Source organism: Amia ocellicauda, chromosome 13 (assembly GCF_036373705.1).
Source record: "Amia ocellicauda isolate fAmiCal2 chromosome 13, fAmiCal2.hap1, whole genome shotgun sequence".
In the NCBI taxonomy this organism is placed as follows: domain Eukaryota; kingdom Metazoa; phylum Chordata; class Actinopteri; order Amiiformes; family Amiidae; genus Amia; species Amia ocellicauda.
Genome location: NC_089862.1, coordinates 27,323,118 through 27,349,034, shown reverse-complemented (window position 1 = coordinate 27,349,034; position 25,917 = coordinate 27,323,118). Strand labels below are relative to the sequence as shown.

General features: G+C 37.7%; 1 protein-coding gene across 7 annotated transcripts in view; it reads right to left on the bottom strand.

Annotated features, from left to right (window-relative positions):
- The window catches only part of adgrl3.1 (adhesion G protein-coupled receptor L3.1), a 299,214-nt gene that overhangs the window by 143,092 nt on the left and 130,205 nt on the right, over positions 1 to 25,917 (bottom strand). For all 7 annotated transcript variants that reach the window (XM_066720389.1, XM_066720391.1, XM_066720392.1 and 4 more), the window contains exon 5: positions 12,785 to 12,894. In XM_066720389.1, coding sequence (XP_066576486.1) covers positions 12,785 to 12,894 — 110 coding nt within the window. The remainder of the gene's footprint in view (positions 1 to 12,784; positions 12,895 to 25,917) is intronic.

Here is a 25,917-nt window from a genome sequence, read left to right as displayed (position 1 = left end):
CAATAAATCTATAATCCTGGAACTCAGCTTGACTTAATTGAAAACCCTGAAACCTGTTTATTCATTACAGATGTTATTTTTTCACATAGGTAGTTAACTTAACTGTTGTTAAGGAAAATAAATACTGTTGAATAAGTTGAATGTAATCATAGTATTTCTTAAAATGACTGGATAAACAAAATACATAAATAACAGTTAATGTACAGATCATACAGCACCTCCTCAAACCAGAAGGAAGATGAAGACATATGTTCATGCTTAAAAGACATAATGCTCATTCTGAGTTTTAGAACAAATACCCTAGTTAAGCTGTCATCTATTTACCAGATATTATCCTTTTGATGTTTCTGATAAAAAAAAAAAAATATATATATATATATATATATATATATATATATATATATTGTAAATACATTTGAAAACAGCTTTGTGTTGGATGATAGTAATATTGAATGTGTAAAATAAAGCAGGCAAGGAGGAGGGCTTGTCTGAGTGACAGCACACAGTGGTCTATCAGCAGCTTTGAAATTTTCAGCACTTCCCATTGCATAGGCATATTACCCCATGTTCAGAGTGATTTATTTATATTTCTTGGTTTATTTTTCAGATAATCTTTATTTTATGTTTTCTTGTGTATATATATATATATATATATATATATATATATAGTTAATGAGGGAAATAAGTATTTGATCCCCTATCAATCAGCAAGATTTCTGGCTCCCAGGTGTCTTATACAGGTAATGAGCTGAGATAAGGAGCACTCTCATGTCAGGGACAAGATTGTATAGCTACACAAGGCTGGAATGGGCTACAAGACCATCGCCAAGCAGCTTGGTGAGAAGGTGACAACAGTTGGTGCGATTATTCGCAAATGGAAGAAACACAAAATAACTGTCAGTCTCCCTCGGTCTGGGGCTCCATGCAAGATCTCACCTCGTGGAGTTTCAATGATCATGAGAACGGTGAGGAATCAGCCCAGAACTACACGGGAGGATCTTGTTAATGATCTCAAGGCAGCTGGGACAATAGTCACCAAGAAAACAATTGGTAACACACTACGCCGTGAAGGTCCCCCTGCTCAAGAAAGCACATGTACAGGCCCGTCTGAAGTTTGCCAACATCTGAATGATTCAGAGGAGAACTGGATGAAAGTGTTGTGATCAGATGAGACCAAAATCGAGCTCTTTGGCATCAACTCAACTCGCCGTGTTTGGAGGAGGAGGAATGACCCCAAGAACACCATCCCCACCGTCAAACATGGAGGTGGAAACATTATGCTTTGGGGGTGTTTTTCTGCTAAGGGGACAGGACAACTGCACTGCATCAAAGGGACGATGGACGGGGCCATGTACCGTCAAATCTTGGGTGAGAACCTCCTTCCCTCAGCCAGGGCATTGAAAATGGGTCGTGGATGGCTATTCCAGCATGACAATGACCCAAAACACACAGCCAAGGCAACAAAGGAGTGGCTCAAGAAGAAGCACATTAAGGTTCTGGAGTGGCCTAGCCAGCCTCCAGACCTTAATCCCATAGAAAATCTGTGGAGGGAGCTGAAGGTTCGAGTTGCCAAACGTCAGCCTCGAAACCTTAATGACTTGGAGAGGATCTGCAAAGAGGAGTGGGACAAAATCCCTCCTAAGATGTGTGCAAACCTGGTGGCCAACTACAAGAAACGTCTGACCTCTGTGATTGCCAACAAGGGTTTTGCCACCAAGTACTAAGTCGAAGGGGTCAAATACTTATTTCCCTCATTAACATGCAAATCAATTTATAACTTTTTTGAAATGTGTTTTTCTGGATTTTTGTGTTGTTATTCTGTCTCTCACTGTTAAAATACACCTACCATTAAAATTATAGACTGATCATTTCTTTGTCAGTGGGCAAACGTACAAAATCAGCAGGGGATCAAATACTTTTTTCCCTCACTGTATATGGATAAGCTTTTAATGCATGTACATCCAGAAAAAAATTATACTTAACATTTGAGACCCTGGATATTTCAAATTAACCCAAAAATTACCCTTACTGTCCCACAACAGTAATAAAAAAAATAAAAAATTATACCAATTAGTTTTTCAGCGCTACAATTTTAAATCATTTTATATTTTCCTAAAGCTTTCTGTTACACTTCCAGTTTGAATTTAAGAACAACTCTGTCTCATCTGTGGGGCGAAACTTAACAAATAAATAATTAATGAAGACAATACAACGCCTCAACTAAATAAATACGTGTAAAAGTCCAAAGACATATGAATCAGACCTCCCACTGCTTCTGCGTTTGCTCACCCCCTTCGACCAAGGGGGGACAATGTAATTGAAGTTTTGTCTTGTTGGGATTCTGCTGGAAGAAAATTGACAAGGAGAGCAGTAACTTCTTCTGGATAAACAGATTTCTGGCCAGACTACCGATGAAAGCATACGCCCCGGAAGAAAGACGACTTGTCAGCAGGATACAAAGTAAAGATTCTTTGCTGAAGAAAAGCGCTCAATGGGTGGCTGGTTTTCTTATTAGTTTTTCAAATCATTCAGCCTGTCTGTGACAGAGTCTGTAAGGGGTCCTCATTTACAAGGGGCTTTCCTTTTTTACCATCCTATAATTACCCTGTCACAATGCCACTGGCTTATGGAGAAGACAACTTGTTAATCTTTAACAGGGAATTAGTTAAACCTACATATTTTCACTTCCAAGTTTTAAAATACTTCAGAGCGATATTGCATTGCATCTTAATTGCCAAAGAAGGTGGGTATTGAAGGTGGGCGTAACTAACAGAAAAACAGAAATAATAAATAGAAAGTGTGCATTCAGGGCCATGCTCAAAATTTTGCATGAACATTTTAATCATTGCCTGAAATGTGTGAATTAAATAAAATGTAAATGGTAATAGAACAGGCTACTGTACAAAGAAAAAACAACAGAAAAAGGTGTGGTTTGTATCACAGCCACATTAGCATCTATTGCGGGGAAAAAATAAAACATTGGCAGCTTTCTTTGAAGACAACTGGGAATTGAAAATATGGACCTTGAAATAAGTGTGGATTTCATCTGATTTCTGCCATTTCCTTTTACTGGTAAATCTAAAGCAATCCAATAGATATTAAATACTGTAAAGATATCATATTCTGTTTCCTTGTGGCTTAAGGAAGGTTTAAAACTTACATTATTTAATTTATATGTCTATATAGCAGTCTTGCTGCCCATCAGGTAGATATGGTAGAATATAATTGAATGTTTCTAAAGCAATCTTGTTGCTTCTTACATGATAAAATATCATTGCAATCCTATCTCACTGTGCACTTAATGTCTCTTTGATTGCAATGAAAGGCAAGGCTTTCAACTCTATTACAATGGGCACATTTAAAATATACTTTTTTTGTTTCTATTCATTCAGGAAACATCAAAAGGAAATATCTAATTTACTGTATCAATTCAACATTAAGCAAAGTGTTTTATATTGTTCAGAAGGTACCCCATAATACCCCGTTTTCCCACGAAACGTAGAAAGCAACTTCAACTACAGTTATTATTATTATTATTATTATTATTATTATTATTATTATTCACAATTATCAACTAACCATTTAAAAATCATGCAAAGACACATATACACACATACACCATTTATGGAATCACAAGAATATCTGCATGTATTGTAAGATTCAGAACAGTAAAACATTATATAATTATTTCGAGGTCCATATTCCAATAAGGCAGTCTACCTTTTCTACCTTCTGACCCACAATATACCAGTATTCTGTGCTCCGAATGTTCAACTCCCAGAGTACAGGGTAGTCAATTCCACTAAATATGATGGCAAGCTAAAAGTTAGCTTAGCACTTGTGGTTCAATGAAGCCCTTTTGGAAGTCTGCTCTGTCAATATAAACCACTCTGCTAGGTTCACTAAAAACATTGTGCTAAGGTTAAATGCTTAACTATGTGCATCCTGTTACTTATTCCAGCCTTCCTGTTCATTTTTCTCTAGGATTCTGTCACTTACACCTCACATTTTCCATTCATATTTTGCAACGCCTATTACAGTAATTTAATATGGGTATTTCAGAACAGAAAAAAAAATAAAAAAATTCAGAAACCATTGCTTATTTCCTTTTATCTATAGTATTGATACCACTGTTATATGATTAAATGAATATTCTCTTAAAAGCTGTGATTGCATTGTAAGCAGCTCAAATTATTAAATTACCTTAATTTTCATAATCTCACCATCAGAAAAATGTCTGTTATATGTGCCAACATATTTCGACCACATTTTTTTGTTTAACATTGAGCTGTGAAATGATTTCAATATCAATAGTTACTTGGCATCTAGATTTATACAATACTTTAAAATAAACATTGCCTTATCCTGTTTCTAGAGACGTATTAAAAAAGTTAAAGTAAATAGAACATATATCACACATTACATTAATATATTCAAGGTTTTAATTAATATATCTGTATCTCTTGATAACTGTTCTCACATCATCGAGGAAAAAAATATTGCTTAAGCAACTGAAGTCTTGAGCAAGTAAAATATCTCTAAGTGGTATCTCTAAATGTAGTGCACCTGAAAAGAGGCTAGTGGGACATTTATTATTTATTCCATCACAATAAATGTATAGATCATCCATTATTTCTGAAATGTGTGAAGAAAGCTTTTTATTTCAGCATTTGTAATTCCATGAATCAGTTTTAAATAACATTGTACAGTCAAAAAAACAAAACAAAACACATGTGCTTCAATGAGAAAATCTTAACTTTTCATTCCAGTGATGATCCGGCGATGATCCAGGGATCAAATATCTAAAAAAAACCTCTATCACCAAATCAATAACTTATCGGATGCATAAGAGCCATAAAACATCATAATCAACTCTTTGGTTAGTAATAGCTCTTCAGTCTCAATATCGTTTAATGTTAAGATCAATGTTACTGACTAAAAATGCCAGAATAGAGTATCACAGACCTAGATCTTCGGATCTTTTATTGTCATTCTGCAATATTTTCTCTGGCTAACTGACTCATCCCAGGAATAATGCAATAGCATTTACATCCAATAATCTTTAATCAAATTCAAAGACTTCTGAGGGAATTTAAAAAAGCAACTTATTTTCAAATGTCATTATCACAATTCTTATCGATTCCTGGACTTACGTCTTTGTATCTTGTTTATTTATAGTTTTACAATATTGAAAATTATAATAATACTCATGGAAGATATGAACAACATTTTGTGAGTTCCCCTTTGGACACTCTGGTTCCAAAGTATTTTTTGTGTCAGTCTGGTTTACATCAACAAGCATATAATAACCTGCTATAAAACCATCTTTAAGAAAACATAAACAAATTAAAAAATAACAAAGTGCATGTGGCTACACTAGGTGTTACTAAATTCCTTATTTGTGGCTATTTATATCTTTAGTCCTCCATATGCTGTCTTCAGCTCACTTTGCATGTTGATGGGCAGTTGTCTATTTGTTGACAGCAATGTGAGACATATTACAAATGCATGTGTATTCCATACTGCCCATCCTTGTCAACAGTAAACAAGGTTTCCTCAACTGAAAAGGACAGATAATACAACATGATTTCCACATCCACAATTGTATACTGTACACTTCCTACGCAGGTAATCCAAAGTGCTTCACAGCTACAAAAAATATAATCCTATAAACTAACAAGTGTGAGTTTGCTAAAAACTAAAAATAGGGAAATTAATGACATAAGATTATTAAGAATTAGTCTGTTATAGTTAAATTAAATTCCACAACCAATCAAGCTGTGTAATTGTTTTGAATAAACGTAATTTCTTAGGGTTATACGGCAGCTGAGCAGTAATCAACAAACCAGTGTGAAAGTCAATCTAATAATGGACAAAACAAATTCGATTTCAGTTAACCTTAAAAACAGCAGAGGTTTCTACAAATTTACAATGAGCACCACAAGGGGCCTAGGAAATGAAGATGTTCTAAGGCTCACAGACACAATACTTTCACAGTTAACATAAGACTTGTGTATGTTGAAGGACTGTCAGCTTGGCTGATTGCATTCTGGATCATTAAAACACAAGAAAAGACGAACATACGGAAATGTCAATCAAAGCATCAATGCTTATAAAGTAGTTTGTGATTTGATCTCAGGACACAAATTCTATATAATCCTTCAAATCAATCGTTAAAATTCTAGGCAAACTCCAATTCCAGGCCTGCCCTCTCCTTCCTCCTTGCCTCCCTAATCCCTTTAACCTCACCTCCCTGCCTCTCCCCTCCTCCTCCTCCCCTCCATTCCCCTCTCTGGAGGTCTGTGGAACTGCCACTCAGCTTTCAACAAGGCCGACTTCATCTCCTCCTTCGCCTACCAACCATTCTCTGGATTTCCTTGCTTTCACTGAGACATGGAACTCAACCACCCCTGCTGCACTATCCTCTCTGAACAGGGCTCCTTCTCTCCTCTCCACTCTCTCCCCCTTTCTCTCCTCTATCACGACTAACAGCTGTGAATGCCATGCAGTAGAACTCACCTCTCCCTCTCACCTCTTCCTTCTAGTTAACTTCTGCCCTCCCGGTCCACTTCCTGGACAAACTCAACTTTCTTCTTTCCTCCCTCCCCTCACTGTCCTCACCTACCATCCTCCTGGGAGACTTCAACATCCACCTCTCCAACTCTCTCTCTCCCAGTCTCCCCTCACTCACAGGGCAGGCCGCCAGCTAGATCTTAGGTTCTCAAGAGGCTGCTCCCCTTCGAAGCTCTCTGTAACACCCCTGGACATCTCAGACCACCACTTCATCTCCTTTTCCCTTTCTGTCCCCTCCCCAGCCCACCCCACCCACTCCCTCTGTCACCTTCTGCCATAATCTCCATTCCGTCTCCCCCTCCACCCTTGCCTCCACTGCTCTCACTCTCTTACCTTCCATTGATTGTTTTTCCCATCTGTCTGTTAACTGTGCTACCTCCTCTTTGCTCTCCTCCCTCACCTCCTCCCTTGATTCTCTCCATCCTCTCACGTCTTGTCCTGTCCGTCCCTCCCCTCCACAGCCTTGAATCTCTTCCATTCTCCACTCAACACGATCCAGTCTGCGTGCCACTGAACAGAAGTGGAAGATGTCCAAACTCCCAGCTGCCCTCGAACTCTACCGCTCTCTACTTTCCACATGCTCCTCCTCACTCACCTCAGCCAAGAAGTCTTACTTCCAATCACTCTTTGAATCCTCTGTCAACAACCCACCGCAAACTCTACTCCACCTTCTCCTCCCTCGTCTCTCACTGCAGATGATGTTACCTGCTTCTTCTCCTCCAAGATCACAGACATCCGCAAGCTCTTCAACAGTCCCCCTCTCTTCTCCCATCCTGCCCAAGTCTCCCACCGATCAAGCTTCCTCTTCTTCATTCTCAACTCACTCTGACTCTGAACTTTCCTCTCTCCTCCTATGTCACAAATCCACAACGCGTGCCCTGGACCCTCTCCCCACTCGCCTCCTCCAAGTGACTGCTCCTGATCTTCTCCCCTTCATCTCCTCCGTCCTCAACTCTTCCCTCCTCTCTGGCTGTTTCCCCTCTGTATTTAAACAAGCTGTTGTCATCCCACTCCTCAAGAAACCTAACCTTGACCCCACCTCTCCTCAGAACTACTGCCCTGGCTCCCTACTCCCCTTCCTCTCAAAGACCCTTGAGTGAGCTGTCCACCATCAGCTCTCTGCATTTCTTTCCCATCACTCACTTCTTGATCCTCTGCAATCTGGCTTCCGCACAGCTCACTCCACTGAGACTGCTCTCCTGGCAGTCACTGACTCCCTCAGCTGTGCTCGAACGGCCTCCTTCTCCTCAGTCCTCATCCTCTGCAGCATTTGACACTGTCGATCACTCCATCCTCCTCTCCTGCCTCGCTGACCTTGGAATCTCTGGGACTGCTCTCACCTGGTCCTCCTCCTACCTCAATGACTGGACCTAGCAAGTGACATGGCGAGGTTCCTTATCCACACCCAAACCTCTCCTCACAAGCGTACCCCAAGGCTCCATCCTGGGCCCCCTCCTGTTCTCTCTCTACACTCGCTCCCTGGGCCCCCTCATCGCATCCCATGCAGATGATGCCCACATCTTCCTGTCTTTCCCCTCCTCTGACCTTCTCATCCCCTCTTGCATCTCTTCCTGTTTGTCTGCTATCTCTACCTGGATGCACTCGCACCACCTCAAGCTCAACCTCTCCAAATCTGATCTCCTCTCCCCCCGCCCCGCCCCTCACCTTCTGCTGACCTCTCCATCTCAATCCCCTTGGAATCTACAACACTCTCTCCCTCTTCTTCTGCTAAGAACCTAGGAGTCACCCTCGATCCTGTGCTCTCCTACACTCAGCACATCACCACAATGACACGCACCTGCAGATTCTTCCTGAGCAACATACGCCGAATCTGACCCTTCCTCACCAACTACTCTACTCAGCTGCTCGTCCAATCACTGGTCCTCTACCGCCTGGACTACTGCAACTCCCTCTTGGCCGGCCTGCCTGCAACTACTACATGCCCGCTCCAGCTCATCCAGAACTCTGTGGCTTGTCTGGTATTCTCTCTGCCCAGATTCGCACACGCTACTCCACTGCTCTGCTCCCTCCTCTGGCTCCAGATACCGGCACGCATCCAGTTCAAGACACTGACCCTTACCTACCACTGTCTCGAACACACTGCACCGAGTTACCTTCAGACCCTCATCTCTCCATACATCCCCTCCAGACCACCCCAAGAACAATCAGGAACTAAAAACAGCTGCAGTACAGGCCTGGTAGATCATCACCAGGGAAGAAACCCAGCATCTGTGATGTCTATGGGTTCCAGATTTCAGGCAGTCATTGACTGCAAAGGATTTGCAACCAAGTATTGAAACTCACAATTTAATTCATGATTATGTTAGTTTGTCCAAATACTTTTAAGCCCATAACATTGGGGGGGGTGGGCACATACAAATGTGTGTAATTCCTACAGTGTTCACCCAATGTGGATGTAACTACCCTCAAATTAAAGATGAAAGTCTACACTTAAAGCACATCTTTGATTGTTAATTGTTTCCTTTCAAATCCATTGTGGTGGCGTACAGAGCCAAAATTATGACAATTGTGTCACTGTCCAAATATTTATGGACCTAACTGTATATATACTGTATATACAGTACTGTGCAAAAGTTTTAGGCAGATGTGAAAAAATGCTGTACAGTAAGAATGCTTTCAAAAATAGACATGTTAATAGATTATATTATATCAATTAACTAAATGCAAAATGAGTGAACAGAAGAAGGAGTTTTGCATGATGGATAAGTATCTGCCTGTACTTCTCAGCATTGAGGAGACCATTAATTCTGAAAAAATCCCCAACTCCATTTGCAGAAGTGCAGCCCCAAACGTGCAAGGAACCTCCACCATGTTTCACTGTTGCCTGCAGACACTCATTCGTGTACCGCTCTCCAGACCTTTGGCGAACAAACTGCCTTTCAAATTTTGACTCATCAGTCCAGAGCACCTGCTGCCATTTTTCTGCACCCCAGTTCCTGTGTTTTCGTGCATAGTTGAGTCGCTTGGCCTTGTTGCCACGTCGGAGGTATGGCTTTTTGGCTGCAAGTCTTCCATGAAGGCCACTTCTGTCCAGACTTCTCCAGACAGTAGAAGGGTGTACCAGGGTCCCATCTGCTGCAGTAAGTTTTCTTGGCCGACCACTGCATCTACGTCAACTACCTTGTGTCTTGTTGTTGTGTTCAGTCTTGCCATGGTGTATGATTTTTGACAGTAAACTGTCTTCAGCAAGCTCACCTTGTTAGCTGAGTTTGGCTGTTCTTCATGCAGTTTTTTAAATCCTACACGGCTGTTTGTGTTTCAGTTAATGATTGTGTTTCAACCTACATATTGAATTGATGAACCTGTTTGGTATACTTGTTTAAACTGACAACTGACTATATGCCTACAAAACCCCTGACTTTGTGCAAGTGTACCTAGAAGAATTAATATGGTTTTGAAGACAAAGGGTGGTCACACCAAATATGGATTTGATTTAGATTTTTCTTCTGTTCACTCACTTTGCATTTAGTTAATTGATAACTATAATCTATTAACATGTCTATTTTTGAAAGCATTCTTACTTTACAGCAGTTTTTCACACCTGCCTAAAACCTTTGCACAGTACTGTATATATTGAGAACTTCTCGTTTATCACAATGACAAGGCAATAGCTGTCTAAGTTTGAATGGGAACAGACATCCCGGTGAGTGGGTGAATGAGCTGAGTCTCAATTGCTGTGAGCATAAATATGGAAAAGCAACTTTTTTTAAATTCAGTATGCCATTTTCAAAGTCTTTGAATTTTTTACAGTATGCAAAAAATATGAGTCATAAAGTTGCAGTATTTCTTAAAGCTTATATTGTTTCCATACCACATACTGACTACATACTTTCAGTGTTTTTATGAAGTCAAATTCGATCCTGTTTCAGACATCCAATAATTAGCTCAGTCGGCCCATTTTTTGATTCTTGACAGTGTAATTTTAAATCATTAATATCACAGTTGCAGGTGGTTTCCTGCATTTTAATTGGAGGCATTACATATTCTGGGACTTGACACCAAGAAAAAAAAATATATATATATCAATATATATATATGACAAGAATTATAAATATAAAATCCTAAAATCATGATAAGTTACTAGGGCTTACAAGTCTACAAGGTTTCATCAATTCTTGACACTTAAGAAATCAATTAAACTAGTGCTGTCATTTTCTTTTACCTATTATTTTGGATGAAGTCAAGAATTTGACATCTGCATACTCAAAATATTGCACTGTGGAGATATAACTCTGCTCATGCTGCCTCCCTCTCTTCTATCCTAATCCTCCTCAGTCTCTCTGCAGCCTTTTACACTGTCCATCACTCCATTCTCCTCTCCTCCCTTGACAACCTTAGAATTTCTGGCACTGCTCATGCCTGGTTCTCCTCCTTCTGTACTGGCTACACCTGCCAGGTAATATGGCGTGGCTGTTTGTCCACACACCGCAACCTCTCTTAATAGGTGTGCCCCAAGGATCTGTCCTGGGCCCTCTCCTGTTCTCTCACTACACCCGTTTTCTGGGCCCCCTCATCACGTCCCCACTCGCATCTTTTCCTGTCTCTCTGCCATCTCCTCATTGAATGCACTCACATCATCTCAAGCTTAACCTTTTCATCTTCTTTGCTTTCCCTCCTCCAGCCCACCTCTGCTTCTCTCCTGCCTGGATTACTGCAACTCCCTCCTGGCTGTCCTGCCTGCATCTGCTACCTGCCTGCTCCATCTCATCCAGAACTCGACTGCTTGTCTGGTGTTCTCTCGGTTCTGATTCACACATGCTACACCACTACATGCCCTCCACCGACTCCCTATCTCATCTAGAATCCAGTTTAAGCAAGACATTGCCTCAAGCAGTCTGAGCCTAGCTACCTACAGACTCTCATCACTTCCTACACTCCCTCCAGACAGCTCCAGTCTTCCAGTGCCAGAAGACTCCCTGTATACCCTCTCCGCTCCCCTTCCTAGAGTCTGCTCCTTTTCCACCCTTCATCCTAAGTGGTGGAATCACCTTCCCACTGTGCAGTCCCTGATCACCTTCCAGCGTTTACTCAAGACATATCTGTTATACAGCAGGATTATTGTATTTTGTACTGATTGTATTTTAATGCACTTTGTAATGCTTTAAAAATGTTCTTGAAAAAACTTGGTAAGGGCGTCTGCTAAGAAAGAAATACTACTACTACTACTACTACTACTACTACTACTACTACTACTACTACTAATAATAATAATAATAATATAGGCTGCATCTGTGGATCTCACTGTCAGTGCACTCTGGCCAATTGCAAACTCTTGGGGTGTTCTTTGGTGTCGTTTGGTGTCCAATTCAGAGTTGGATTCTCAGAGTGTTCAACTTCAAAATGACTACAGAATGTAATGGCTTGCTGTGGTGGATGTGGTTATGAAAATTAAATCTTAGCTACACAATGAGACGGTTCCTAATTGTATTCTCCTGTTAATGCATTCCATATAGAAAGTGCCCCTGAAATATAGTTGATAAATAAATTGATTAGTGACGAATCTTTAAAAACATGACATTTAATCAATCTATTTGTGTGGAATGATCTGTACATTTGTCTGATAACAGCAACAAACCACGGATTAAAACACTACAAAGTTTCAGATCAATTGAAAACTAAAGTCAAAAAAACATGCTCTGAGGCACTTTGGAGAGATTTCCCGGATGCTTGAGTTCATAAATGCATCCATAGTCTAATAAAAGACATAAAATAACACTAACCATAGCATAGTGCACATACATATACACACACAGTCACCCATACATACACTTGAGGTCTTAAGACTTGTCTGCAGCTACACAGAAATAGATAATGGAATACATTTTTGTGTTATAACCTGCAGTATAACTTCACAGTCCATAAGGGTTTAAAACATACCATTTGAATTACTACAGATAAATTAAGTGAAAGGGTTGTCTAAAATTCTCAATGGAGTCAAATAAATCACATCATGAACAAGGCTGTATGACCACGTTTTATCTTTGTCATAATTTTAGTTGTTTGGGAAGTCATCAGCACCAGCACTAGCATGAGGATATTGTTCTATACTTCATTATGAAAAAGAGTGAGTTATACTTTGATTGAGAAAGTTCTACATTATTATGTTTTTTTCCCCCATTTGGAATATACAACTTTTTCATATATGAATATCTTATCTATATATCTATATATGTATGTTAAAAATACTTACTGTAAGGAACACACTCATACTGAACTTCAAGGTACTTGTATGTCCCAGGACAAGGATCTGGAAAGACATCAGGTCCAGCAACCACTGCGCATTGGGTCCGATTATTGCATCTGAAACAAGAAACAATAACACAATTTTTTTTTAAAAGGATTATTATATTACTGAATCCCAAAATACAATTAACACCTGATTAAAATACATTATGCTGATAAACTCATCATGAGGTATACAAAAACCATTCTGACAGACAGAGGCTTCAATCTGGCACATTTCCAGGCTCTCCTACACATACTTGAGTATATTCCCAATGCTATGAAGTAGACACTGTGCCATCGGTAAATCATCTCTCTTGAAGAAAGAAATATACACTCACCTAAAGGATTATTAGGAACACCTGTTCAATTTCTCATTAATGCAATTATCTAACCAACCAATCACATGGCAGTTGCTTCAATGCATTTAGGGGTGTGGTCCTGGTCAAGACAATCTCCTGAACTCCAAACTGAATGTCTGAATGGGAAAGAAAGGTGATTTAAGCAATTTTGAGCGTGGCATGGTTGTTGGTGCCAGACGGGCCGGTCTGAGTATTTCACAATCTGCTCAGTTACTGGGATTTTCACGCACAACCATTTCTAGGGTTTACAAAGAATGGTGTGAAAAGGGAAAAACATCCAGTATGCGGCAGTCCTGTGGGCGAAAATGCCTTGTTGATGCTAGAGGTCAGAGGAGAATGGGCCGACTGATTCAAGCTGATAGAAGAGCAACTTTGACTGAAATAACCACTTGTTACAACCGAGGTATGCAGCAAAGCATTTGTGAAGCCACAACACGTACAACCTTGAGGCGGATGGGCTACAACAGCAGAAGACCCCACCGGGTACCACTCATCTCCACTACAAATAGGAAAAAGAGGCTACAATTTGCACAAGCTCACCAAAATTGGACAGTTGAAGACTGGAAAAATGTTGCCTGGTCTGATGAGTCTCGATTTCTGTTGCGACATTCAGATGGTAGAGTCAGAATTTGGCGTAAACAGAATGAGAACATGGATCCATCATGCCTTGTTACCACTGTGCAGGCTGGTGGTGGTGGTGTAATGGTGTGGGGGATGTTTTCTTGGCACACTTTAGGCCCCTTAGTTCCAATTGGGCATCGTTTAAATGCCACAGCCTACCTGAGCATTGTTTCTGACCATGTCCATCCCTTTATGACCACCATGTACCCATCCTCTGATGACTACTTCCAGCAGGATAATGCACCATGTCACAAAGGTCCAATCATTTCAAATTGGTTTCTTGAACATGACAATGAGTTCACTGTACTAAACTGGCCCCCACAGTCACCAGATCTCAACCCAATAGAGCATCTTTGGGATGTGGTGGAACGGGAGCTTCGTGCCCTGGATGTGCATCCCACAAATCTCCATCAACTGCAAGATGCTATCCTATCAATATGGGCCAACATTTCTAAAGAATGCTTTCAGCACCTTGTTGAATCAATGCCACGTAGAATTAAGGCAGTTCTGAAGGCGAAAGGGGGTCAAACACAGTATTAGTATGGTGTTCCTAATAATCCTTTAGGTGAGTGTATAAATCATTAAATACACATTTTCAGCTGGTAGTGGTTGCTTTGCTGTTAGCAGGTCAATCATCAATTTGACAAGGAGAGAAGACTGAAAATCATAATACAACATTTAAGAAATGGGCCAAATATGGAGCAAACCATGACTGATTTGATGAGGAAACAATCGGTGAAGTACAAAATCTATCTAAATACAAAAGGGCCCATCTCCATTTCATTTATTTGGCAAATCACACTGGTGGTACATACTATAAAAAGATAGAAGGTATAGGTTTGCATATGGGTTGCATTAAGCTCATTTGGTTTTAATAAGGTCTTCACATACAAAGAAGGTGGCCCAACATTTTCTAAGCTTTAATACAAAAGAGACCATGGCTGAAGCTTCTTACAGCTTACAGTGACTATACTCAAACACCCGTGCATTACAATATTGTAAACTGCTCTGTTCCTTATTTGTACTTGTCTTCTTGCAGGTACACCATTTTAGAGGGTGAAGAAAAATAAAAAAATAAAGCCAAGAGTCATGTTTTCTTCAAATGTATTATGCATTAGAAACCCTTCGACATGTGTTTGTATATTTTATTTAATTCAGTGTTCCCTTGCATGAAAAATGTGAGCTAATCGTTTTCAGCAATCAAAATGGTTTACCCAGAACATAACAAAATAACATACATAAGGAATAAACATTTTAAGATATGGACATTTTGAGAGGATTCTGCATGGAAGGTTAGTAACTGTAACACCAAAGGTATAAATATATAGCTATAAATAATGTAATTTTAGATCCTGGGGTTCAGTCAATAGGAAGGTAGCCACTGTGCAATGCAATTAATTTCTAAAGGTTGGTAATGTGGTTGGAGTGAATAACTTCGTATTGGCGGGAAGTGTAATTTGATTTGGCCACAACCTGGGTTCAATACATACTTACTATTACTTGATTAATGCTAAAGAGAAGGAAATGTTCCACATCAGAGGGAGAGCTGAGTAAGCAGTCCCCCTATTCATGCATCACTGTACTTCCAAAATTCAATAAGCATGTTTGTGTGAAGATCTCTATTTTCTATAAATTGGTTTTCTTTAAAGGCCTTGAGGGCCAAAGAGTATTTTGGTTTGAATTCAGCGCTAGTCTTTATTAATTTGGTAAATTAAGTAATTACTCACTTAATTGGACCACTGTAAGTATTTTCCCAGAATTTATAAAACCTGCCAGGGTATTGCCCTTGAGGATCAGATAGAAAAAATGGCAGAATATTATGCTAAGGATACTGTATTTCACCATTACTTTTGATATGAACTACATTGTTAACACAGCATTTTTGGCTGATCCCACTTGATTTCAGCTGGAAATGTGCCAAGCATGTAAGAACGACGACCAAGTTGGAAATGAAAATCATGAAAATGAGTTTACCACCCAGACATTTAAAAAACAATAACCAATAACCAAAGCAAGGCACTTGAAACTGTTTTCCCCATAATAGGTAAACTGACACCCATATTTGAATAATGCAAAAGCATTAACATGAATAAAAGGATAAGTATTCCTGTGTGATTACTATATTTCAATTGATGCTTAAGAAGAAGTGGTACACATTCCCATTTTAAAAACAGAAAGTTTGGTAATGTTACTGATCGTTTCATTAGTATGTGTTTGATAGTTTTAATTTAATTCAATGTCCTTAATTGTTTGATAGGTGACAACAATTATCAGTTCTAAAAGGTAAGTATTTATTGATTGATTGATTGATTTTAAGAATCAATGTGTGTCTTTGTGTGGTTCATAAAAAATGCATCTTAATCAGATTGATTCTTATTTTTTCCAGTTAAACTGTGAGATCAGGCAATTCTTTTTATAGACAGCCTCCACATATGTAGTTATTTATTTTCTACAATGGCATTTAGGTAAGACAATTGATTTCCTGTGACACTCCTGTATTTTCTATCAAATTTCTGGTTGCTTGCATTCATTTGGTATAAATTACACAACTGATTTTTAAACAATGAATGTATGCACTGTATGTGTATTGAAATAATGTCTTAAGGTTGTATACTTACTGTCAGAAAAAAATATTGCTAATTGGTCAGTATTACTGGCACATTTGAGGCTGTTTAGGGATAATTTTATCAAATCTGTGATTGGAAAAACACCCTCCTGTCATCACAAATGCAACGAACACCTTTGAAAGACAGTTGGTTTATATCACAACTACACAATTAATTAAATGTACTTTAACACCACATCCTTTTTTTTTTTTTTTACTGCAACAGTTTCTTCAGACCACAGTTTGCTCTCTCATTTTTTTTCTTTTTTCTGAGACAAATGAGCTCATTGGAAATTGACACAATGATTCATATTGTACAATTAACAGGTTCGTTTACATTTTAATTAATATTGATCCACTCAGAAATAATCAGTTGCATCTTAAGGGAGAGTGAAAGACCCACCCTTTAAACCTGTCTCTAATGAGATGTGAGAAGAATTCCATCAGCATTCAAGCTTTAGAGGATCAAAAAAAGCACATCAGTCATTTATCCTAAGTGCAAATGCATAGTACACTCCTCTCTAACACAGCTGCAACCGTTAACTTTAACCTTTAACTATCATACACTTAAGTACGTGTCAGTCCATATATCCCAGTCCAGGATTATAACTAATTCTACAGATTCCAGATGGTTACATGAGATATATCACAATTATAATTCCCCACCCCTCCCATTTTTTTTTTTTTTTAAACCTCTGGCAAAAAATGTTAACATACCCAGTAACATACCCAGAGCAACGACATGAAGATATGCTAAAGGCCTTGATAGGGATTCTCATGCTCCATATCCCACCTCACACCCCTGAGTTATTTGATAGAGCTATGATTTTAATCAGCCCTAAAATCATATTTCCTCTGATTGCTTTTTCATAGATCCCTCTGCTATGAACCTCAAATGCTGAACTGAATCAAAGGAAAGCATGAGAATGCATTTCTTTATCTTGAAAGCAGGGGTGTGCAGAGGGTCCATTATTCATATCTGTATCTGTATTTGCATCATGTCATTTTCCTTATTCTGAATGGGAATAAAAAAAAGGAGAGGGCTACATGAAAAAGTTAAAACTTTAAAGCAATTTTGTTCAGATATGTACTGCAATATTTTTTATTTTTTTTAACGAGCCATTTGTACTGCGTTTTACTGGTGTGCTAGTTATTTTTTTGTGGACACTATAAAAATGGTATATATTTTAAAATGTTTTTTGTAGTTGGTGGCACATAGTCTGGACTGTTGACCAGAAATGTGATTTATATTTATTTAAACTGTTAAAGAGTTTCAGGACCAAGTTAAAACTGTGGTAAAGGCAGTGTTTACAAACATAAAATTGGTCTCACCGCATCCAACACTGAGAGGTCCAAACTAGTTAGGTGATGTACAACAGTCATTCTGTGCCATAAACCCAATGCCCACTCAAGGTGGACAAGTGAGAAATGAATTAGAAGGGGAAGTAGGCCAGATGCAGGCCGCCTGATTTAACACAAAAAATAGGATGTTGAAAGGCAAAGGAAATAGAATAATAACAAAATGAAATGTGAGCTAGGCAATATATATTTCCTATTATTGTTCTCTCTCTTACTCCTTCTCGCAGAGTCCAGTACCTCGTTAAGTCAGTAATGAAGACAAACTAGGAGGGATTATTTTGGGAACATTGTTACCATCCTTCAGGAGGTTTAATTGACTAGTGAGTCCTCCAGTCCTCCACTGACTCCATTGACATTGAAGCAGAGAAACTGAAGGCATGAAAGCACAGTTAGAGATAATTGCTACAATATTGCCTTTTGCATTATTATTCAGAAAGAAAGACAATATGCGTTAGAGATACAGCAATGATATTGGCATTCTGCATGCCACTACTCCAAAGTGAACCTGGGAAAGGACTGTACACATTTGATTTTGATTTGCCCCAGTTCACTGTATGTGCCTATGATTTGAGCACTTGAAATAATGAAAGTACAACTTGTATACATCTAAAAATGTGAATAGATTCTAGAGTATGGGTAGGCCTGGATTTCAAAACTCCAAATGTGTTTTATCTCATATAGTATCATGATTGCACAAATCACACATTTCCAGTCAATTAAATGCTGGTAATGCTTTTAAAAGTATTGTTCAGAACAATGTGTAGTTATCAATGGGGAGATTATTTCACCTTTTGTTCCCTGGAATTAAGAATGTAAAATCCTTTTTTTCAATTTATTAACACAACTACCCTACAACTTCCAAGTGAAAAAAAATGTAATAGAAATGTTTAGAAAACAGCCAAAACTACACTGGACTGGCTAAGGAACAAAACGATAAATGTCCTTGAGTGGCCCAGTCAGAGCCCTGACCTAAATCCAATCTAAATTTTGTGGCATAACTTGAAGACTGCTGTCCATCAACACTCCCCAAGGAATATGACAGAGCTTAAAAAGTTTTGTAAAGAAGAATGGTCAAATATTGGCAAATCTAGGTGTGCTAAATTGATACAGACCTATCCCAACAGACTCACAGCTGTAATAGCTGCCAACCACATATTAACTCAGGGATGTGGAGAATAATCCATTTATGATATTTTGGTTTTGTATTTTTTCACAATAAAAACATGTTTCCCCTTAATAGCGGGGAGTATGTTGTGCAGATAAGTAGGAAAAAAAACAACTAATTGAAATGCATGAAACTCTGAGGCACTGACAGCAAAATGTGAAATAAGTTAAAGGGGGTGTAGACTTTATATAGGCAGTCTATGTGGTGTGCAACATGCCAAATGCTGTTATCTGAAACAACAGGATTGTTTTAAAGACTAATTTCTAATTCTTCCAATTCTGAAATCTGTTGCTTCATTTAGGGTCAACTTTTGTATCTCACATTTAAGTGCATTAAACCATCCCTTGGCTGAATTCAATTGTAAATGTGACTGAGCAAGCTTAATAAATGTGTAGCTGCCTAAGGGAAGTACAGTGACAGGTTGATAGTGAAGCAAAAATAAATCAACAAACAGGGTCTACTAAAACGAGTCGGTGTCGAATTGAAAAAGTACTTAAAGAATGTTCTAAATTTAGAAATATGTGTAGTTTATAGAAGTTCAGTTTAAAAAGTAGAATTTATGTATTTCTTTTTCCTATTAAGAATCTGTTTGTAATGAATCATCTACTCTGTGATCAGTATAGTAACACTAATTTAAATTATAGTCAAGGAAAATATACACAAAATAATGCAAATGCCACTTATACTACTACAAAACAGGGCTGAGTAACATACTTTAAAATACATACAATGCTACATGTAATGATATGAGTTGCAGCATTTTTTATCACTTTGGAGGACTCAACAGTGCTTTAACAACACAATTGTGTTCCCACTAAAATGAAAATTTGACCCAGAGGTACTGGCAACATTTAACCCACTGCATCAGCACACAATAGACTGATTCCTTTCATATTTATCCAACTGACCTACTCAGTACTCTGCCATACCATGTGAGTTGGCCTAATTTTGACCATTTCTTAAGGGATCATGTAATATATTTAAAAAAAGGTCACGTTTTAAGAGTGAGAGCCAAAATGTTGACAGTTTGACTGAAGACATTTAAGTAATACAATAACACACACACACCTGAACCTGTGAATGCCTAAAACAACTGGCAGGACCTTCTGTTTAATGAACATAAGAAAGTTTACTTCCCTTGTTCTCAATTCTACACTTTTGACAATATACCCTAACATTCTGTTTGCCTTTTTTATTGCTTCCCCACATTGCTTGGATGGAGAAAGTGAGGAGTCCACGTAGCCTCCTAGGTCTTTCTCATGTGTTACTTCATCTAGTTCTACTCCTCCCATAGTGTAATTATAGTGGACATTTCTGTTACCTGCATGTAATACCTTGCACTTGTCCACATTGAATTTCAGCTGCCAGGTGTCAGCCCATAATTGAATAGTAAGTCTTATTATATTAAGTCTCTTTGAATAACCTGTGCTGCCGAGATTGTATCTGCTGATCCACCTATTTTAGTATCATCTGCAAATGTGACAAGTTTGCTAACTATCCCAGAGTCCAGATCATTAATATAGATTAGAAAAAGCAAAGGCCCTAGTACTGATCCCTGTGGAACTCCATTAACAACCTCACTCCAGTTAGAAGCAACTCCTCTAATCGACACCCTCTGTTTCCTATACATCAACCAGTTCATAATCCATCTACTTACATCACCCTGAATGCCTGCAGCTTCCAATTTGAGGATCAGTCTTTGGTGTGGAACCTTATCAAAAGCTTTTTGAAAATGTAAGTATATCATTACAAATTCCTCCTGAGCCTCAAGTAGTATATTCTTAAAATATAACCATCCATTTTCAACTGAATCTGTATCCAGTGTGCTCCAGTCTAACTCTTCTAAGTGCCACCTCATATCGTCAAGGTTTGCTTTTCTAAAATTGTAGACCATTGTTTTAGACTTGGTCCTTTTTTTTTTAAAGTATGCCACAAAGCTAACCATATTATGATCACAGTTTACCATTGGTTCTCTAACTAGTGTCCCTTAGACTCTATCTTGGTCATTTGAAAATATCAAGTCAATACATGCGCTCTCTCTGGTTGGTTCATTTACCATCTCAACCATTTCTATTTCTGCTTCTGTAGTCCCAACTGGGTTTTCCCAGTTTATGTTTGGGAAATTTAAATCCCCCATTATAACAGTCACATCCTTGCTACATGAAGTCCTGATTATATTGTACAATGCAACATCTTTCTGAATATCTGAGTTGGTTAAAACCGCAAAAATTCTGTTTCATTACTAGGATCTAATTTGAGTTCTTCTGCCTCAATGTCATTTCTGAAATATAATTCTACTCCACCACCTCTTCCATTTTGCCTGTCTCTCCTAAACTGTGTGTATCCTTTCAACTTGTATTCATCCCCATAATTTTCTGCAAGCCATATTTCTGTCACTCCTACAACATCATAGTCACACGCCAGCACTGTGGCTTCTAGGTCTAACATCTTGTTCCACAAGAACAAGAAACTCTGCAGCTCTCAGAAATATAAGAAACCTGTACTCAATAGTTTCACCCAAGTGGCTAAACTCATCAATGTATGCCACCTCCTCTTTATCCATTCTAAATGCCTTCAGATTCCCACCTAAATTGGTAATCAATGTGCACGGTTAATTAGACTATGCCAGTGATTTATACACACCATCCAAACACATGATGTCATGATTTAGGAGCTGTACATGTATATATACATGTATCCTTTTAAATGGATATTTTACCTTAGCAATTATTGTCATTTTCATTTTTTCTGCTAACCTACAGTGCTCAAGCACCAGTTAACAGTATTAGCATGTTTATTTAGTTAGAGGTAATTTGTATATCATTCTTTCAGTACGTCTCATATCTGCATACTGTGACAGACATCATTTTCCAGTTGCCCGATTTTTTAAATCTTTGTCTCCCAATATAATAAAGGATGATTGTTTTATCTGTGGGATTACTACAGGATTGAAGATTTGTACTCACTGATTTGAACACTAAAAATGTTAAAGGGTCAAGAGATCTTAAAATCAAATGTTCTAATAATGGGAAAATAATATATATAATTAAAAAAGGTAATTATTTCAAATTCATATATTCTACAATAATCATTTTTTTTTGTAATATATAGCATTATCCTGCTATTTATTCATTAAGGTTTGAAAGTGACTTTTAATGGAAAATATTCTGAATATATTAGTCTTCTAGAGGGGAGTTATTGCTATATTTTCAAGGTAAGTGATATATGCACTTTCTTACCACTCCAGAACAACACACAGCATTGGAGCAGTCTGTATAATGTGTACAGTTTCTATTTTTACTGGTTTAACATTACAAAATATTTTCATATCTTGATATTTCCCCACTGACGTTACCATAATCTTTTCATTTGTTACTTCACAATTCCATAAAATATATATGTTCTTCCAACAAAATTGCCATTGTCCTTTTGGATTTTCTCCTCATTTATCTTTCTTGCACAACTGCACAATCTTTGATTTGCAAAGAGCTTAAATATGAGTTAAACTTTTCTCATTCCAGTGGTGTCCACTCAACATCCTTTGGTTTCTGTTTTACTAAATTCCTACAGCAGCTTGGCAAACAGATAAATGCTTTAATTCCTCCAAGCAAAGACCTTAGATCTCTATTGATATTAATATCTAACCATCCAAATAACTGTCATATAAATAATGATGTGACTATCATAGATGTTAAATTGCATATGGCCAGGGAAATAGAGTATGACAGAAAATCAAACAATGAACATGTAAAGTCAATATACAAAGTAGGGAGTACTATTACATATTCCTAAAAGAACAAGTTCAATTTTTGAGAAGTCAGAGTAAGGCTGTTAATGCAAACAAATAAATAATACCCAGAACAAAGAGCAGAGAAAGCCAACATGTAGAGAAACAAACATGATCATTATTTGACAGCTCACAGTGGTCTGATGGGACAAAAATTGAATTGTTTCCAAAGCAGGGAGCAAAGTTTATACAGACAAAAAGCCTAAAATAAAAAGTTAATTGTACCTATTGTCAGCTATGGTGGCAGCTCCATCATGGTGTCAACCTGCTTTAATTCTTCAGGGACTAGAAACCTTTGCAAGACTGAAGGAAACTAAAATGCCACCAAGTAACAAGAGATACTACTGACAAAACCATACCCAGTCATTTTAGGTTCATTGAATGTAGTACAATCTGAAGCACACAGACAATTCAATAACAGGACACCTAAAGAGTAAAAAATCAAAGAGGTGGACTGCTCATCAATCTCCCACCCTGAATCAAATGTAAATGTTATAGATACATCTGAAGTAAAAACAAATACCAAAAACCCACAAAAGTCAATCCAAGTTGCCTGAATCAAAGAATGTGGAAAGAGTTCACTGGACAGATGCCAATAAACTCATCCATAGTTGCAGGTTGGGGTTGATGGATTCTAAAGCATAACAGGATGTCTCTGCCAATAATCTGGTGAACTCGGTTACAAAAGCTAAAGCCTGGTCCCAAATAGACATTCCGTAAAGATTAGGATCTGAAGCCTATAGTGAAGTCTTCGACCACTGGTTAAGGGAGCATAAAATGAACGTTATTCATTGGCCACACACAATCTACAGACAGATGATTTGTTGTAAATCCAAGAGAAAGCAGTTTATAAGCATAAGCCACACCACCAGAAGATGTTCTGCGTGGAGGAGTGGTCAGAATAAATCCTGGGTAGTGCATGGACCTCTTATATTGCTACAGATGTGTATTAGGATTTAAAAAGTCAAAGGAGGATCTACAAAATATAGAATGTCAGGTTATGAATAAACGCACATGTTATGTACTTAGATATAAATTAAACTGTTTTAGACAGACTGATATATTAATCTATATGAAGCTGATAGTCATACAATGATTCACATTTTTTCTATTAAAAAAAAATCTGTTAGAGTTTATTATAATACGTAATTTGAGTTTATGTTTTGGGAAAACATTTAAAGGGTATTTAATTCCAATCTGTGAAGAAATTAAATAGAATCTAAACAAATACAGTAAGCTGTGTCTTTCGATACCAATGCCAAGAAAATGTATAAAATAAAATAAATACTACTGTGGATCACACACACACACACATATGGATATATATATATATATATATATATATATATATATATATATATATATATATATATAATCGTTTGGTCTTTAACTAAAAATATTCTGTTTCATTTTATTTTTTTTAATTCTCTTGTCTCAAAGTAGAAACCTGTCGAGGAGATGACATTTTAAATATAGGCTAGTTAGCTTTTCCATTGTGCGTGCCAAATGCATAAATTTCATAGATTTCCTTCAGCTCTGCAAACTCACAGGGAAAGGCAATAATAATTTTTAAAATCCCAATATTAATTTTAACCGTCTGCTGCTGTCAAATGTCAGCCTATTTGAATGTTAATATTCAACGTGGTTTCTTTCGCTGCACAGAAATCTTCCACTCTTAATTTTTCAATTTGGCCTTAGTGTTTCAGTTCCCTCATCAGTCATTTGTCATCCCTGGCAGATTAGGGCTCAAACAAAGAGCTGACAGCACAGGAAGCACCACACTAGAGAGGACATATGTAAGCAAAAATGTAATCACTGCTTATCCCAAAAACAATAAAAGACTGGTTCCACCATACGGGTGTTGAGTGATTGAGTGGATTTCTGCAAAAACGAAGCCTTTCTTAATGAGATCTAGATTTATCTATCCAGTTATCGGTGCCATGAACTAATTACATTGGCCATATCTCTTACTGTGTATTTTATAAATTGTACAGACAAAGTTTCATTAGTATTCTTTTTCACAGAAAATCAAAACCAACTGCTACTTCAAATTGAAACAGAATCCACTGGGGGAACAAACATTTTATCTCTCCAAAATACACATCTCATCAGTAAGTAATATTAAAATACCTTCATGCAGCATATGCATTAGGGTGGTACAGTATTTACCAGTATTTAAGAGATCTGCGATGTCATTATCCTGTATATAATGAGAGTAGACAAACCGGACAGACTGTGTTTGGGAGAATACGAAACATTTTGTTAATAGTCCCCCCCCATTTTGGAAGAAAGAAGGTATCTAGAGAATATAACGGTATGTGTCAAATGCTAAATATACAATGGGCTGAGTGAACGGTAGGTCAGTATTCAGGTTTCTATTCTGGAAAGTACTTAATAATAACACTTTTCAAAATTTCTTACAGTAAAAAGTAGACTTATTTCATTATCCTTAACAGCACTATAAGGCATCCATATTTTACTCCCTTTCACATATTTGTTTTGGAGGAGGGGAATGGCACATAACTGTAATCCGTATGAGCACTTATAGAAAGCAGCAGTCTCAATGAATCTGTCACTTAAGGCTTTGTATTTTCCCTTTGACCATTAAATATCTTTATATGATTTTTTTTTCAGATTGCTTGCTTTGCAAACTAGAAAAAACAAAAAATTAAATAAAATAAAAAACAGAAACTCAATCCACAGAGATTTAAACTAAGACTACTGAAGTGAAATGTATTTTATAATATATTGTGACCAGCATCCTCAAATAAATTTAATGCAATCAAGATAGGTGCAGTCTTTTCAAGGAACCCAACATGCATACTAGTCAAATTAACATTCTGTTTAAAGGCACTACCATTTAGCTTACTTCAGCACATTCAGTCATAATGAAATAGTATACATATTCATCAGTGATGTTAATAATATTGTTAATATTTCAGTGATAAAATAAACACACAAAATATTACCAAGATCAAAGTGCAAGAAACATGCACGTATATGGTCAGGTGATATTTTCATTTTCCTTTTTCAAATAACATCCTCAATATTTCTACATCGACAATCAACAATTTCTTATACTAATATTCAAATGACTGATTGCCAATACGATTTTAGTAGCCATGCAACCATTGGTTTTAACAAGATTGTCACTAACCAGTTTAACATGAATACATGGAATGAAAACGTAAAGGTAAGGCTT